This window comes from Trematomus bernacchii, unplaced genomic scaffold (genome assembly GCF_902827165.1).
Source record: "Trematomus bernacchii unplaced genomic scaffold, fTreBer1.1, whole genome shotgun sequence".
NCBI lineage: Eukaryota > Metazoa > Chordata > Actinopteri > Perciformes > Nototheniidae > Trematomus > Trematomus bernacchii.
The window spans coordinates 1,783,934-1,803,513 of NW_022987966.1; the positions used below are offsets into that span (position 1 = coordinate 1,783,934).

At 41.5% G+C, this 19,580-nt stretch overlaps 1 protein-coding gene across 1 annotated transcript in view; it reads right to left on the bottom strand.

The window, feature by feature from the left end:
- eml2 (EMAP like 2) overlaps positions 1-19,204 on the bottom strand; it is a 54,441-nt gene extending 35,237 nt beyond the window's left edge. Inside the window, 4 exon segments of the mRNA XM_034115815.1 lie at positions 5,090-5,191; positions 5,278-5,395; positions 5,826-6,053; positions 18,927-19,204. Of these exon segments, the coding sequence (XP_033971706.1) occupies positions 5,090-5,191; positions 5,278-5,395; positions 5,826-6,053; positions 18,927-19,128 (650 nt within the window). The 5' untranslated portion in view covers positions 19,129-19,204.
- Positions 19,205-19,580: the final 376 nt, after the last annotated feature.

Sequence of the window (19,580 nt, forward strand, 5' to 3'; positions counted from 1 at the left end):
CTTATTTTGGTTTATAAATTAATGTCAAGACATTTATGTTATTGATTTCTGAAGCACTTTCTAAATAATAAAAAGAGAGTTCATATGTATTTACTGCATGTATTCATTGATGAAAAAGAAGCCATGTGCAGTAATATAGAAAATTGAGGATGCAACGCATTGGTATGAATCGTGATATCGAATCGAAGACAGGATAATCGTAATCGAATCGAATCGAATCGTGAGACCAGTGAAGATGCACAGCCCTAAAAGCTATGCGGATGACACACAAATTTACGTAACCATTTCACCAGGAGACTGTGCTCCAATTCAAACACTGAGTAAGTGCAAATCAATGACTGGATGTGTCAGAACTTTCTCCAATTAAACAAAGATAAAGCTGAGGTAATGATTTTTGGAGCCAAGGCAGAAGGTATAAACGTTAGCGCTGAGCTTCAGTCTGCGATGTTCCAAACAACAGATAAAGCCAGAACTCTAGGTGTAGTCATGGGCTCTGACCTGAGTTTCAACAGTCACATTAAAACAGTTACTAAAACAGCCTACTATCACCTTAAGAATATATCGAGGATTAAAAGACTAATGTCACAGCAGGATTTGGAAAAACTTGTCCATGCTTTTATCTTCAGTCGACTCGACTAATGTAATGGTGTCTTCACAGGTGTCACTAAAAAATCTATTAGAAAGCTGCAGCTAATTCAGAACGCCGCTGCTCGAGTCCTCACCAACACTAAGAAAATGGATCACATCACTCCTGTTCTGAAGTCTTTACACTGGCTTCCTGTGTGTTACTTCTTACTTGTTAGAGAATTGTGTGTGTCAAAGAATTGATTTCAAAATACTACTGCTGGTTTATAAAGCATTGAATGGTTTAGGCCCAAAATACATCTCTGACCTCCTGCTAAATTATGAACCATCCAGATCTCTCAGGTCTTCAGGGACTGGTCAGCTTTCTGTCCCCAGAGTCAGAACTAAACATGGAGAAGTTCAGTTATTATGCCCCAAATATCTGGAACAAACTACCAGAAACCTGCAGGTCCGCTGCAACTCTGACTACTTTTAAATCCAGGCTGAAGACTTTTCTTTTTGTCGCTGCTTTTAATTGAACTATTTATATCTTAAACTGCACTGTAACTTTTATTCATGTATTTTTTCTTTGAATGTTTATTTTATTATCTTTGCTTTTTAATGACTGTATTTAAATGCGATTTTCTTAATGTCTTTCATTTTTGTAAAGCACTTTGAATTGCCTTGTGTTGAAAGGTGCTATATAAATAAACGTGCCTTGCCTTGCCTATTAACCCTGAATGTAATATGAAGACAGTTGAACATACACAGGATATCTTTGTGTTATTTGGATCAACTAACCCCACCATCTACCATCTCTGTAGGTCAACCCAGGGTTTTTCAGTCTGGCTACGAGCTACTGTAGTTCACATATACAGGGTTCATACACTTTTTCACCAATGATTTTCAATGACTTTTCAATGACTTCTCCATGATCTTTACCTAATTTCCCATGACCGAAAATAATTACTCTTTCTCAGCGGTACCACTGAAAATGGTTTATTTTAACATGGAACAGGAAAATAAGGTCAGCATATGAAACATGTTGTGCCTATCTAAAACAAATAAAATAGTAGGCTTACTAGCTTCTACACGCTAAAGCAACTGTAGTCAGGGATGCAAACTCATCACATATGAAAAAGGTGACAAGGATCCGAGCCCCCCGACCCCACGGAATATCGGCTTTCAAATGAGGAATAACAGAGGATTTTAGCAGTCAGAACAACTAAAGCAGCAGTGTTAATAATAACAGAAACGCTAAAGAGTCACATCTAATAGAAATATATAAAAGCATTTATTTGAATTGTGTAGCAGTCAGTTTATAATTTTGGCAGCTCTGTTGAGCATTTTGAAAATGTATTTTCATGCCTCTGTGTAAGGCTTAGTCTTTCTATCTTTATAGCCAGTGGTGTAAAGTAACTAAGTTCATAAACTCAAGTACTATACTTAGGTACAATGTTGAGATACTTGTACTTTACTTAAGTATTTCAATGTTTTGCTACTTTGTTCTTCTTCTCCTCTACAGTTCAGAGGAAAATGGTATTTAATACCTTTAGTTACTTTACAGATGTGGATGAATGATGTGAAATATAATCAAGTGTTAAATCAGACTTTAGTTCCACCTGGAGTAAATTCACAAGCTACCCTGCAGTATACAAAGTCATTCAAACTAGCTGCACCTTTACCAGCTGTGATAACACTTTCATGATCAATCATTATAAAACATATCATATATATTATTCTGAAATGGACCAATCTGCAGAATCACTACTTTTACTGTCGCTACTTTCACTATATTTTGATGATAATTATTTTCTACTTTTACTTGAGGAACATTTTGAATGCAGGACTTTTACTGTAACAGAGTATTCCTACACATTACATTACATTGCATTTAGCTGACGCTTTTATCCAAAGCGACTTACAATAAGTACATTCGACCAGGAAGATACAAACTTGAAGAAAACAGAATCATATAAGTACATCAGGTTTCATAGAGCCAAAACATTTCAAGTGCTACTCAACTAGCTTTAGATAAGCCAGTCCTTTATTAGTATATAAGTGCTCTGTTAGTATATAAGTGCTCTGTTAGCAGTTCTTTGTTAGTAATTCTATCGCTCGAAGTGGAGTCGAAAGAGATGAGTTTTCAGTCTGCGCCGGAAGATGTGCAAGCTTTCTGCTGTCCTGATTTCAATGGGGAGCTCATTCCACCATTTTTGAGCCAGGATAGCAAACCGACGTGTTTTTGCTGATGGGAACTTGGGTCCCCCTCGCAGTGAGGGTGCAGCGAGCCGTTTGGCTGATGCAGAGCGAATTGCACGTGCTGGGGTGTACAGTTTAACCATGTCCTGGATGTAGGAAGGGCCAGATCCATTCGCAGCATGGTATGCAAGTACCATTGTTTTGAAGTGGATTCTAGCAGTTACTGGAAGCCAGTGAAGTGAGCGGAGGAGCGGCGTGGTGTGGGAACATTTTGGAAGGTTGAAGACCAGATGAGCTGCTGCATTCTGGATGAGCTGGAGAGGTCGAATGGCACATGCAGGTAGACCAGCCAGGAGGGAGTTGCAGTAGTCTAGGCGTGAGATGACGAGAGTCTGGACCAGAACCTGCGTCGCTTTCTGGGTCAGGTGCGGACGTATCCTCCTGATGTTGTAAAGAGTGTATCTGCAGCAGCGGGTTGTAGCAGCGATGTTTGCAGTGAAGGACAGGTTGTTATCTAGGGTCACACCCAGATTCCTTGCAGATTCCCCTTGAGTTGGGGAAACAACAGAGGTGCCGATGTTGATTGTTAGGTCAAGAGTGGGACAATCTTTTCCCGGAAGGAAAAGCAGTTCAGTCTTGTCAAGGTTGAGCTTGAGGTGGTGAGCAGACATCCACTGAGAGATGTCACAAGCAGAGATGCGTGCGACGACCTGGGTTTCTGAGCGGGGAAAGACTCTGGTACTTCTACTTTTACTCAAGAACAATATCTGAATACTTCTACTTTTACTCAAGTACAAGATCTGTGTACTTCTACTTTTACTCCAGTACAAGATCTGAGTACTTCTACTTTTACTCAAGAACAATATCTGAATACTTCTACTTTTACTCAAGTACAAGATCTGTGTACTTCTACTTTTACTCCAGTACAAGATCTGAGTACTTCTACTTTTACTCAAGTACAATATCTGAGTACTTCTACTTTGACTAAAGTACAAGATCTGTGTACTTCTACTTTTACTCAAGTACAATATCTGAGTACTTCTACTTTTTCTCTAGTACAATATCTGAGTACTTCTACTTTTACTTTAGTACAATATCTGAGTACTTCTACTTTTACTCTAGTACAATATTTACTTATACCACCTCTGTTTATAGCCTATGAAAGAAACTATTAGAAAACGAAGGCTAAAGCTAACGTTAGCAGATAGTGACAATGTATGCTAGTTAGCTAGCTCAACGATTCCTTAAATAATATTGCGACAGAAAAACGTTTCAGTTCACATCACGCTCTGCTGCTCCAACAGGGAGCTCTGCTCTGAACACCTGAACGGCACGCTCTAACAGCTGTTCACCAGCCGTCCAGTCTGTGCCACAGTGACTCCGGACCGCACAGTTACTGTTAACGAATGCACCGTAGGTAGCCGACAGGCAGGAAGACTCGAGCACACAGCTTGCGCTTCATATATAAAAAAATAACACCATGCGCATCATGATGGCACATAACAGCTCGCGACCGCAGATTATTTCGGCAATTAGATCAAATGTAAATTATATTTGACGCAACTTTAGTTACATTTCCATGACTTTTCCAAAACTTTGGGAAAAATATTGTTTTCCATAACTTTTCCAGGGCCTGGAATTTGCATGACTTTTCCAGGTTTTCAATGACCGTACGAACCCTGCATATAAGAGGCGGAATTTGCAGCATTTGACCAATCACAAACATGAACAAGAGACCTGAACTTACAGTGTCTGCACTGCTCTGAGTTACTTTGCTCCTGTTACTTATGCTGTGGGTGATTAGAAGGTGTTAAAGTAAGCCTGCTTACTTGAAATGTAGTCATATTGTTTGGAAGATGTGCAATATTATTTCTTTTAATTCACACATTCACACAGTTGGAGATTTATTGCCAGCCATCTTTCCTGCACTTTAGCCTGGATTACCACTTGAGAGCCTTACATTTCTACATATTTAAGTTTTATTATTTTAGGATCCTTGCACTAAGCTTTAATCGGTCGGCAGGTGGGGTTTGTACTCTATTTCATTTCTTATATAGAACATAACCTGTTTCAGAGCAGGTGACTTGTTCAGCATAAGTTACCAAGGAGATCTACTCTGGTAGAAAGGGAACTAACAGCGTAGGAGTGACAAGCCAGATAACCCTGGAGAGACTTTACTAACCCCAGATCCTGCTTCTGCCTTTGTGTAAAATGTCACTGCTGTTTTCGTTTTCTAGTATTGCAGAGTCCAAGAGGGTATTTTAGATAACACAGTGAATAATATACATGTACAGTATCCCACTGGAGGAGGCTGATACGTTACCCTTTGCCTCCGGAGGAGCTGCTGGAGGAGGTGGTCCGACTCCGACTCTCCACCCCCATCTCTCTCCTCACCATAGTGAGACGCTCGGTGGACATACTCTTCCTAAAGGAGACAATATTGTGTTTTAAAAACATATATTTACACTTCTTCTCCTCTATTCAACCAAGATACACTCTGGTTTTGTGTACCTCTTGATGGACTGTAGCACCTCCTTCTTAGGAGAGGAGGGGGAGGAGAGGAGGCGCTTCTGTTGAACGTAGCCGTTATTCAGAGGTCTGGAGGGAAGAGCCTGCAGGAGCTGACGCACTGAAAGGAAAAAATATTATTTTCATCAGCAAAACGGGAATTGAGAGACGATAATAATTCTGAATCTGGGACTTTGTGCTGTATGTGAGGCAATGGTGACCCTGCAATGTGACCGATATGACATGCAAAGTTCTGTTTTATTTTGTATTATCTTGTCTTTTTAATGACACGTCATTCTGCGTTACTTGTTGCACTATATCATAATGCTTTGAATGCTTTTCGTATAGCCCTTTGAATGTTGAAATGTGCTGTATAAATACATTTGCCTTGCAACAGTATGTGCAGTAAGACTTTCATTTGCTTTTGCTGCTTTCTAGATCCATGTCATGTAGGAGAGTTTCTTGGCCATATTGATGATACTGATGAGAAAATTAACTAGGTAGTGATGCTTCTGGGCGCTGGTATACTTTTGTCCGATTACCTTTCTTACCCTTGGTGGTATGTGCTGTTGCTGTGGTGGGCAGGGGTCTCCTCCCAGCAGCGTGGCCCCCCGGCGGCTGACCCAGGCTCTGCTCCTCACAGCAGCCCAGCCTGCGCAGGGCGTCGGCCAGAGCGGCCTTCAGCAGCTGGATCTCGTCCTCCTGCAGCTGCAGCTTCTGCTCCAGGTGGGACACCCGGTCCTCCATGTCCAGGTTGCTGCCCGCCGACACCGTGTCATCTGGACCGGAGGAGAGAGGGTTTCATTTAGATTCCACTTGCAGAGACTAACAGCAACAAGGCAGCCTTCAATGGGTCCTGATTGGCAGGAGTGGTAATTATTGTACTCCTGTTTATTATAAAAGTGTATAACAACTATATGAAGTGCTTGTGTCAAGTATTTAACAGACTGGGTTTTATTTTGATATTATATAAGATATACTAAATGAATATACCATGCCCCTTTAAACAACACAATAGAAAGATGAACAAAAAAAAGGAGAGGACAAACACTTGATTTTATGGACGTCCAGTGCTGAAAATAAGCACTGGTAGTATAGTGGCTACAAAACGAAGATTAGCAACTAGAGTGCATGTATAAGAGAAGGAAATACATTAAGAAGCTGTGTGTGCATCAGAGGGAGTGTACAAAAAGAATAGGAGGAGATAATGTATAAGAAGAACCATGAGTGACTGGATATTTGAACAGTTGGACTATCTATAGTTTATAGATACAAACACAAGCAGCTGTTTAGGTGCAATGTTATAGATATCTCCTGCTGCTGCTGCTTTGTGAATCAATGGTTTAGAGTTTCCCAAGAGCATGAGAGAATACAGGACACTAGACTGGTTTTAATCATTCAGACACCATGTGCATGTGTGACTCAGACAGGACAAGGACAACAACACCAGAGAGCAGGTTGTGGTTAGTTTGTCCGAAGAGACAGAGTGTTGTCCTCTTCATTACAATCTCATACATTAAGAAGTATAGGTGCTCTTTGAAGTTCTCAACCATCAAAGATTCAAGATTCAAGGTTTTATTGTCATACGCACATTGTGTAGTTTTGGCATTTTTTCGTATCAATGTTTTGATTGGTAGATTCAGATTGTGTTTGAATGTTTGCATCACCGGTCCAGTCAACTGCATAGGACAGTCATGTAAATGTGAGGAGAACAAGAAAGATGTTGTAAACATGTAAAGCAGATTTTTTTTTAAGTTTGGTTTTGCTAATGCTTTAGGAAGGAATGTCTACATTTGTATACTTGAACTGAAAGTAGAAGTCTTTGTCCAACATTTCCATTTAACCAATACTTTAGTCGGCCTGCACATCTAATAGCTTTCCCATCAGCCTCAGCTGTACATCTTGTTTAGTGCTTAATAGCAAATATTTGCAACTAAAAGTGAGATGGATGTATAAAGAGAACTGGACACAGTGTTGGAGGCAGGGCCCCTTTCATTCCTATGAAAGTTGCCAAGTGGGACATGAAACCAAAATGGCCTGACTCAAGTACAGAAATACCCAGATCTTAAGGGGGTCTGGGCCCATAGAGCTTGTGCATATGCCTTTAATTTAGTCAGACCTCCAATCAGTGGGTGTTTCTCAATGTCGAGTACGCTTGCTTGGTAGCACATGTCTTCCGAGTCACTTGCTTCAGAATCAAGGCAAGAATACTTCCTGGCATTCGGAAAACGAAGAGTGGAACAGGCGAGCAAGTGTGCAGGTGTGTGTCATATGAGAGGCCCCGCCTTACATTTTCCGCCACAGATTTGGGGAAATTGGTCCGTGCGCAAAGCATTGTGGGATTTTAAGACCGCGGAGTCTACACATGTGCAGCCTCGAAATTTCTCGCTACGAAGTACGCCGGGCTCGGTAGATTTCCAAGTATGCTGGACATTGGAACAGTACTTCGGCGGCACTCGATGACGTAGTATGCTTGAAATAGTGGCTCTGGAGCAGCTTTACTCGAGATTGAGAAACACCCTGTTACTTCACAGCAGCCTCCTGTCTGGTCTCAGCTCAGTCAAATAAATGGAGAGGGAAATGAACCCTGGATTTGGATATCAGCGCACTTTTAGAACCTAATAATTTAAATAAAATATATTAAAGTGTTTGTTCTAGAGTTGATTTACATTTTGAAAAAAAAATCAAATTATTTAAAAAGGTCTGTTTTTCAATGTAAGTCAAAAGATATTTATAAATGATAGTAGTTTTGGGCCCAATGACGTCACGTGACTGACACTGACGTTGTAGTAACACCAGTTGGCCACTACCAACATTTACTTCAATGCCCAGCTCACTTCCTGGTAGGTTCATGTGAACATGGTGAAGATGAAAACTTCTAAACATCAACATGTTAGCATTTAGGTCAGACACTTGTTGAAGTACAACTTGGCTGCAGACACTCCCGGCCCCCTCACATCCCTCCATCCTCTTCTTTATTCCTCTTCCTGAACTCTTTCCAGCCTAATCTTCCAGCACCCTCACACCCACCATGATAACATCATCAGTTTATTGGAGGCAAACTGCCCAGTGCAGATTATGAATCTGTGGCCCACATCTACAGATTACAGCCAGCATGTTTTTGGGTTCACAGAATGTCTCGACTTTTCATCCATCCTAAATTGTAAATCCTGACCCCTCATTGGAGGATGTCTGGTGCCTTGCTCAAGGGCACCACGGCAGGGCCCATGAGGTGAACTGGGACCTCTCCAAGTAGCAGTCCACACTCCATATTTAGGTCTGGTCGGGGACTTGAACCGGCGACCCTACTGACTGAGCCACTGCCGGACATAAGAGTGGTGCAAACTGTGAAGTCCACTGAGACAAATGTAACATTTGTGATATTGGGCTATATAAATAAACATTGATTGATTGATTGCAGGATGAGTCCTAAAACCCGGAAATTATTTAACATTTTAGGGCTACCTCGTTTCGTGGTCAAACATTTTGTTGAAGGGTTTTTGGTTAGAACCCAAAATAGTGTGGTATATATACAAGTTTTACACGTTTTGTTAGTGGTGATGTCATGTGACCGTGCTGTAGTTCCTTGACATTATTGCTAGCTTTTTACTTCTGCCGACTGCATTCACGCTTTAACTATTATAAAAGGTGGTGTTAATATAATAATAATAATAATAATAATAAATGTATTTTGTTAGCGCTTTTACAGGTGCTCAAAGACGCTTTACAGATATAGTGAAAAGAAAAGAACAACAAATAAATATATATAGTTAAAGTTAAAGTCAAATAATACAAAAACAATCACACATTAAAAGCCAGATTGAAGAGGTACGTTTTTGTGAGTTTTTTGAAGGTGGTGAGGTCAGTGCAGTCTCTGATGGGTTGTGGGAGTGAGTTCCAGAGGGAGGGGGCAGCGACGGAGAAGGCTCTGTCCCCCCAGGTCCGGTGATTGGTGCGGGTGGGGATGGATAGGAGGTTGGCTTCTGATGAGCGGAGGCAGCGGGAAGGGGTGTGGTGGTGCAGCAGGTCTGTGAGCTAGGGGGGGGCTGATTGTTGAGGGCTTTGTAAGTAATCAGGAGGACTTTGAAGTGGATTCTTTGACGGACGGGGAGCCAGTGGAGGTTCTGGAGGACGGGAGTGATGTGGTCTCGGGAGCGGGTGTGGGTGAGGAGGCGGGCAGCAGAGTTCTGGATATGTTGGAGTTTATTGAGGAGGTTGGATGGTATGCCGTAGAGGATGCTATTGCAGTAGTCGAGTCGTGATGTGATGGATGCATGAATCAGGGTTTCAGCAGCAGAGGAGGAGAGTGATGGGCGGAGACGGGCAATGTTTTTGAGGTGGAAAAACGCAGTTCTGGTGATGTGATTGATGTGGTGATTGAATTTGAGCTGACTGTCGAAGATGACTCCGAGGAAGCGGATGTGAGGGGGGGGAGATAGAGTGTGGCTGTCAATGGTGAAGTTGAAATTCTGGATGGTTTGTGGAGATGATCCTGCAGTAGCACATGTGTAAGTATACCATAAATGTTTATTTTCTGCAATATTCCAAAATCCGTTTGAAAAATCCCATTGCAGAGGGAAACTTGCAATACTAACTTCCGGGTTGGCCAACAAACATACATCATCCATGCACCACTATATAGCTAAAAAGGATTCAAATATAATTATGATATAACATCTCAAATTAGAAAACGTTTATTTCTCTCAATGCCTGCTTGAAAAATAAAACCCAATAACGATGTTGTTTAACAACCGGCGTAAAAGGACCTTCGCGCGCTATCAAGCAGTGAGCGTGCGATGTCCTGTTCAGATGACGTCAAATCCAACGGGATGCCATAAATAAACTACACAGAATCACACTACACACCTACGCAATGATTACATTCAGGCAGACTGTAGAATACAACCTCTTTGGACAATTTATATACTTATTGAAAACAAGCTACAAAATGTAATACCTTGGAAAATGCCGTTTAATACTTTTTAATAGCCTTCATTTTCGCTAAATTGATTTATCAACTTTTAATACTTTTTAAGACCCCGCGGACACCCTGTGTAATGTGATTGTATAAGCCACACTGCTTTAGCACAAGTTGATACATCGCTCCCAGCATGCATCAGTTCAGCCCTGTAAACTAAACCCGGACACAGAGAGTACTGTTACAGTTACTGTATCACATCTTGCAGTCAAATGAGACGGGGCCACAAGGAAACAAGCTTCAGATGTACATACAGAAAGGAAGCTAAGAGGAGCTTTGCATGGCAGACCAGCAGCTAATCATCACAGTATCTCTACCTTCGTCACCATTCTTACACTTCCCCAACGTTATGATTCTTAACTGATGTATTAGGACTAGGCTGGTAAATACTAATGACATTAACATTGTGTTGAAAAGTTATTTATTATAACAAATACATTAAAAGTATTGCATTTATTTGTCTGGGACCATGAACTAAAAATATTAGGTAAGAGAACATGAGATTAATCTTATCCGGTTTAAACTCAAATATATTTCTTCCAACAGTCAATAAAACAGTATAAATAGAAGTAAATTACATTTGAAAATGCATACTTACATTTGACATGAAATAACAAAAGCTAATTTCCATTTAAAGTTTTGAATCCTATGAATATATTGAATAGTAAAACAATACAAATGAAGTCATTTCTAAGCTTTTGAAGGTTGATAACACACAAATAGAAACTTGACTTCCTACTAATGCATGATAGCAACTGTAACATTAGAAAGATTAACCAAACATAATACCAGGGTTTCCCACACATAGAATATACTTGGGCGGGCCGCCCAGGTATATTAACGGCCGCCCAAGTATATTTCACGACCCATTTAGTTTTTTTTTCCGTCCGCGATCACGACGCCATCTGCGATTGATTTACTTGTGGACAATGATCCCTCGTTCTACGCCTCCTGTACCCAGTCCCGGACTGGCCATCGGGAGGACCGGGGGGTTTCCCGATGGCCAGGCCTGTTAAGTGGTCTGCCTCACACAGGGTGACTGGCTGTCTACATGATGTGGCCTGCCGACATGGCCACTGTCATACAGATCATAAATCAAAGCCCTCGATTGGTCTCTGTGTGTCATTCAAGCTCGGGATAAATACATCTTACCGGGGAGCATGCCCCCGGACCCCCCCTAGAGGATTTGAGGTCCACCCCCACTTAAAATCACATGGATAGGTTCCTAAATACATTTACCATTTTTTTTAAATAGTAACCCATGTCCATTTGTTTATTTGTGGGTAGTAGATTTAAACTATAGGGCTATCACTATGGGCCCTGCCTGTACCTGTTCGCTCTGCCATGGCGTGAAGGGTCTGCTAACAAGCGACCAACTGAAAGGTTCATGTTAATGTTGTTGCACGTCACCTCAACCACCCCCCCTCCCCGTTACCACCACCCCCCCCAAGTCTATTTCAGATCTGTGGGAAACACTGAATACACAATGCTGAAGTGAAGTAGGAGAGGACAGATTGTTGGTGGGAGGCTGACGGGAGAAGAAAGGCCTCGTACAGAGAAGAATGATTCATCTTTAACTAAATGCAGCAATAATCTTATTCCAAACTTTCATTGGTTACACTCAATTGAACAGAGAAACATAAATAAATAGAATGAGGGGGGGGATAGATAAAGAGGTCAAATGAAATAACCTGGAAAAGACAGTTTTATAGAGAAGTCTAATATAGATATAATACACACTTTTTAAAAACTACTGTAAGTAGCAAGGATGTTGCCTTCACTATTATAGTTTTTAAGTTGGATTGTGAGCTCATTCCATGGTGCATGAAGTGCAACAATTGTTGCTAGGCACTCAAAAGCTACCCTACAAAATGGTGCAATTTACAATCTTATATAATCATATACTGTACATACTAGCAGGGCTGTTGTGCTTAACATGCACCCAGTTGTTTGGTTATTTACTGCTTATGCAATATAAAAAGGTGGAAGTTATATTGTAGCCTTCTGAAACATAAAAGCAAAACATTTGCTATCTGCACCTGTAAAACTGCATGTTAACATTTAGCACATTTAGTTTAATAGTATCTTTCTTTAAATGTAACTAAACATGTAAAATGTTGTAAACTAAAGAGAAAAGGACAGAGAGAAAAGTGTTGCATAGCAAACAGGAAGAGAAACAGAGAGCAAAGAGAGATCAGCAGGGTTCACCTTCATCTCCTCTCCTGTCAGGACACCTGTTTCAAAAATGCTGCAGAGCCGGCTACTTTCCAATTTGCCCTTGAATTATCACACACGCACACACACTTGCACACACGACCAACACACACAATAAATTACAGTTACACCTCAGCGGTATTTCATTACTCTCCTTATAAAACAGAGGCCAATTTCTACTTGATATTCAGCAGACGACAAACACACACACACACTTTACATTTTAAAAGCCAACTTCCCCCTCCATCCCAGCACACACACGTTACTGTAAAGTGTTACTTAAAACCAAGCTGCCATGAGGCTGATACACATGGCTGCTAACAGGAAACACACCACAGAGAGGAAGAAGGGACGTGGATAAGTGATAGAGAAGGATGGAGAGGAGGAAGAAGGAAAGAGATGGAAAGATATTCAGTGTGTGTTTGTTTCTCTAACCTGACATTATACTCGCGCTGTGGGGACCATTTTGAATGTGTGTGTGTGTGTGTGTGATGCTGCCAGAGAGACAGTGAGATGGACAATGGGAGGTCGGGCGCAGGGCATTAGGAAGACTGAAGGCTTTTGAAATATTCATGGTGCAGTGGAGTAATGGTGAAGGTGGAGCTGCTTCGCCTACCTGCCATGGTGCCACGCTAAGTGCCTGGTCCCTCCTCCTGTCAATCAACCAGCAGGTCAGTCCACAGCAAACACTCAGACAGACAGTCAGCTTTTCCACTTGCTCCCACTCTTCGTCCCCTAGAGGCTTTCTGGACCCCCTCCCCTCTCCGTCTGCAATCAGTGCTCCACCACTCTCTCCTTCGTCCCACTCCACTTTCCTCCTCTCACCCTGGACCCCTCCCTCTTTCTCTCTCCTCCTTCACTTCCATCGTTCCTCCTTCTCCTCTCTGGCTATAGGCAGGGAGGACACAGGCAAAAGGGGTGGAGCCTGGCTCAGGGCCACACAATCAGCTGCATCAGCTGTACAGCCAGGCACTACCAGGAAGAGATGCTGCAGAGCCGGCCTCAGGATCAATGACAACATTTGACTGCAACACAACTTTTGCGTTCAGAATAATGATATTCTTGTTCTAAATAACCAGGCTCTGTTGGGATCATTCTTTATGAGACTAAAACTAATAAGTATAGATATCCTACGACATAAAATGCACCACTCTTTTGTCTGTGTATCAAACCCTGATATATCTTCTTCCTTTATGCCATAGAAATCCTTGATAAAAGCATCAACCAGCCACACTGTTGTACTGGGAGACAGCAAAACACACATAGTTCATTTAAATGAATCCCACATCCTGCTGCCACAAACACACCAAATGTTCATTAAAACGCAGCTTTAAATAAATAGTCCCTCATAAAATGCACAATTTATTCAGATTTGATGATTTTTGCCAAAAGAACTTCATCTACGTGAACCGCTTACCGAGTACAATGTGCTGTGATTGATAGCTATTGATGCTAACACTGCATACACCGCCCCGATCATTTCATCTCCATCTACAGCTGAATGGACAAATTGTACTCTGCGGTACCAGCATGCACCTAGAGTCGACTATGCTACACTTTACACTGTAAATGATGTCCTGCTGTCATTGCACTCTCTGTAAATGTGTGTATGTTCAGAGTACACCAAGCTTACAGTAGCAACATATGTTTAAATACAGCCCTCATACCAAGCTGAATCATAAAATAGGATTAGAATAAACAGATTACACCCTCCTAGCCCAAAGTCAATTCTGGATAAGCACTTCTGAGAAATACTATCCTCCACATCCTGCTGCTAACTGAATGAAATGTGAGAGTGAAGCTACAGAGAGAAAGCTGGATGCACCAACAACAGCTCAGAAATCCTGCAGGCTCTGAACACAACAGGTCTGAGAGGTTTACTGACATGTCCCTCTTCCTGCCATGTGGGGCTGCTGTTGGGTCATTTGCGTAGTGCAGATTTAAGTGACTGTGAAAGAATTTGCGCCTCTTTTTAATTGTTCCACACACAGGTCTATGTGCTGGGACAATAACATCATAAAATGGTTCAAGGTCATCTTTTGAGGCTCTGTACTTTTTTTGTGAAAATATCAAATAATTACGTTTTTTTTCCAGAATGTGGAAATGAATGCCAGAATGTTTAAAGCAGGTTATTTAACAGTTGGGTTTTGTGAGTTAACATGAGGAGTTAAACTAATGCTTAATGGTTTAAGGGCTATAAGTATAAGTCAAAAATAATGTGTTTAATAATTTATTTGAAAAGAGTTAATTTCTTAAATAAATTGGAGATTTTTTTTAAATGTATGTTATAGAGTTAGGTAGTTCATTTGCATTTAAAAGCTACAGGCACAGAATCAGTCAGATCTGTTTGGTATTTCGAGCCAAACACTTCAGAGACATGTTTTGTGTTTATCCGAGACCTATAATATATTGTTGGAAAGGAGTATAATAGGGGACCTTTAAAAGAAGACAAACAAAGGAAAGAAGTTGTGCGATGTGCCCTCCAGCTTTTCAAGTTCAGGCATTGAAAGAAAGCCAACAAAGCCAGAACACTCAATAGTGTTGTTGGAGTTGATCTAAGCAGCATCATTTAGATAAAGCCATGAAGGTTCTAAACTCTAGAACATCTTTCGTACAATAAAACTCTAAAAGGGAGACAACTCTTCAATGTATTGACTGAAGATGTGAGCAGGTGGCAGAGGAGAGCAGATCCCAGAGGATCTCTGGTTACACAGACGACAGGTGGCAGAGGAAGAAAGACAGAAAGTAAAAGAAGAAGAAAGGAATAAATAAGGTGTTGAATGACGCTCACTTTGCAGATGCTGAGATCTATCACACATTGTGACTTTGAGACTTCCAACAGGACCCAGTGTGTGACGCCGTCTCATCCTCCTGCAGTCTGTCTGAGTCTCACCGGCTGCAGCACAGCAGGAAACACCTCCTGACTTCATCACTTCTCACACAGGCCTATTTTCATCAGCAATTTCCGCACCTTTCATTGAAACGTGTTTTGAATCATAATTGAATATGCTATATACGGTCATATAGACTGCTTATTTCTCTGCTTTAATGCTGCCATTTAAGCTGTACAAATAATATAAAACATTTTCCCCAGACCGTAAAGCAGTAGGAGCACATTTCAGATAGATCTTCCTGTAAGTCGCTCTGGGGTTCGAATCGTCCAAAGATCAGCTCATATCGTCTTTTCCTAACCACTATTCCTTGACCTCTGTGTGAAACGTTACGGGCTAAGGAATAGTGGTTAGGAGGTTTCAAAAGGACTTAGTGAAAGACGAGCTTCAAGAGAATCCGACTGCACTTACACTATCAGATGTATTTATGATGTGCCAGGGGATGTTATTAATGTGCGTCTGCTGAGGGGAAACTACAGCTTTCTGTACAGAGGACCTATAAGAGCATCTAGATAGATACTTTGCACCGTGCGCTCTTACGATGTTGTTCTATGCAGGCTTGTTAGCCTTCACATCTATCATTGTCTATAGCACTATTCAAACGTTTTTTTAAACGTTTAAGAAACCGCTCAGTAAACACTGCGAAATGTTGACTTTATTTGTAAAACGCAAAAAAAGTAACGTTCATATTTCTCCAATTTGATTATTATAGTGTTGCACGTTGAACATGATATGCATTTCTCGGTCATGATCAGATGTTTCCGTGAACAGCTGAATGTTGTGTCACGGTTAATGTTGCAGCAAGGTATTGTGGGACAGCATTTTCTCCTTGCATCAATGTTGCATGTAATGTCACCACTGCTAAGCTAAGGCACACTTGTGTTGGCATGATGACGTTTAGTAGTCTCATTTAGACACTCGTTAGCAACCGCCGTGTTAAAGAAACATAGAAGCTTCACACATTCACAGTGGGGTGATTACTGACAGATTTGATGTCGTAGAACAAAACCTCTTAGTCTTCAGCTTGTTTTAACCAGACCTTATTTCAGGCATCTAACCAAAGACACATTCACAACACCATTGAATTCAAACTGAGGGGACCTGCGGACTGGTGAGTCTTGAATGTACACCGTACCAGAAAGGAGGGGGTCTTGGTGAGTAGAAGTGCTCTTAATAAAAAGCTGAATCCCCCCGAGCCCCAGAGAGAGCTTCCTCTGACATTTAGTGGAAGACGGCAAACAAAACAATGCCTGCAAATATCAGCGAACAAATACAGGCCTCTTCTCCTGAGACATGTTTTCTCTCACCACTAACCTTTACTTAGTCTTAAATGACACACACACACACACACACACACACACACACACACACACACACACACACACACACACACACACACACACACACACACACACACACACACACACACACACACACACACACACACACACACACACACACACACACACACACACACACACACACACACACACACACACACACACACACACACACACACACACACACACACACACACACACACACACACACACACACACACACACACACACACCACACACACACACACACACACACACACACACACACACACACACACACACACACACACACACACACACACACACACACACACACACACACACACACACACACACACACACACACACACACACACACACACACACACACACACACACACACACACACACACACACACACACACACACACACACACACACACACACACACACACACACACACACACACACACAATCTAAAAATGTTATTATATTTTAAAGTTAAAACACAATTTTCCTTTAAATAAAAAATATAAAGAACTTGTCACTTTTACCAGTTGGAAATTAGGCCTGCAACTAATGCAGATTATGGCTTCACAACAATTCAAATGTTATCAACATCTTAACATGGACTAGGGCAATATCTGCCACTTCCTTACAGAGCCCCTCCTCCAACACACACGAACGCGCACATGACCAATGAGGGCACAAGATAAGTTTGTGCACAGATGGAAGGCTGACAGGCAGGTAGGCCATCCAGTTATCGGGATGTTAAGAGCATTCCATGGAATATAACAAAAAGTGTATCTCGAGCCGGTTTCTCAAATGTACCTACACCACCTTTAATAGATTGGTCTATTCAAATGTTTGTAAATTGTAAAAAAAAGAAAATCCAAAGATAATCAGTTAAATATGAGGCTGAATGCACCATGTTCTGCTTCTTTTGTATGAAACATCACTTTGAACATCAGTTGCTGACTTTACAGGTGATCACTTAGTGTATTAGTTGAGTTATCAGTGCAGATAAAGAAGAGATGACCAAAATGAAATGTGTACTTTGATGGCAGCTCTTAGCATAGACTCTGCAGACTAAACGGCACGCTTCACTGGACACATCGGAGCATCTGACCCTCACAGCAGGACCAGCTGTCACTCAACCAGCTCTCCTGGCAACCTGCAGCTGACATTATCCACTTCATAGTTTGTATTGGATAGTATTCTAAGATGACCTGCACGAAGCTCCTGTGCAGCTCACCAAACAGATCCTGTGTGTTTCTCCTACAGTTTCATTTCAATCTTGACCTGAGGAGCTGCAGGAGGCCTTGGACATGGCTCAGATCGGATCAGACTACCCATGATCCCTAGCTGTCTCTGCACCTGTCACTCAATATGGCTGTCTGTGAAGTTTAGCAGACTGCAGACATGGTTTGTGGAGACAATCAGTTTACATGCATTACATTGACATCATGGGTATATTTACATCACTAAGAAGAAGTGACAACACTGAGAGATCGACTGTTTTGTGTGAAACAGCTGGAGAAACAGAGACACAGTGTAATAATAAGCACCCACAATCCTCCATTGTCCCCACAGATATGATCTTTCCTTCAGCAGGTATTTGCATGATATTTGTAAAGCAGGATATGACAGATACAGAGACTGTGACCATCATTTATTCAAATCCCAAAAATGTATCCTGTTCAGGAGCTGATAGATGCAATGTTGCAAATGTAACCATGTTCTCATCCATGATGATAACCAACATCCTACAGGTGTGTTAGTGTTACAGGTGACTGGGTTTAGAGACAGAGCTGTGGACTGAGAGGAACCTGAACATATCACAGGTAAATAACCCTCACAGCATAATACCTGATAAAGAATACAACTCTCTCATAATTCACTCCAACCAAAAACACTACTGTTAGAATATAGAACAGGGGGGAAAGCCTTGAGAATTTTTTTAAGGTGGATACTTTTTTCTTTCAAAAAACCTAAAAAACATTGAATGACGATAAGATACAATTCATTCATAGATTAAATGGCATTCATGTATAATGCATCCAATCAGGCTAAAGTGTGCGGTCACTTAGGCGAATATGCAGAGGGGAAATATTTGTTCTTAAGTATTTTTCAACGAATGCATGACAGTGTCAATGTTGTAGTCGATGTTTGCAAATTTCTGAACACATATCCTCTTTCATGTCTACATGTGTGTGTGTTGTGTGTGTGATGGTTTGTATGGGGGCTCACCGTTGTTGCAGTACTGTAGCAGCAGGTTGGTGCTGTCATACAGGCTCCCACACGAAGAGATCCTCTCCGACATCATTCCCTCTCCTCTGACTCCGGCTTCCTTCCCGGCTCTCCCGCCCCTCTGTCGGCTCCTTTTTCCTCCTTTCACCCCTCTCCGTCTCTTCTTCACGCCGGCAGCCCTTCCTGTCTCCCCCACATTCATAAACAGACAAACACATACACCTGTACCTGCTCCTTCTCCCCTCCACTCTCCCGCTCCTGCCTCTCTGCCAGCATCAAGCTCCACACTATGTCATGTTCTGCACTTCCGCTTAGCACTTTCAAAATAAGAGTCACAGCGAAGCACAACACACCATTTACAGGACTCTGTTGTTGTGCTCCTCCACCCTTTTTTTAAATCAAATTTGTTGACAACATTTAATATTCATATCCGTAATGTATCTCTTTTTGAAAAACGTTTTAATATTGAATCCCCCTTTCCCTCCGTAGGTTAACATAACCTAAAAAAAGATGAAAAAAAAGTGTGTTTCTCAAATGTTGATGCTGAACATGTTGTTCATTCCTCACAGCTGAGCTCAATTATTTCCATCGGTTGGATTTTTCTGGATTTTTCAATTATTTACAACTCAAAGAAAATAACAGTCAAACACTCCA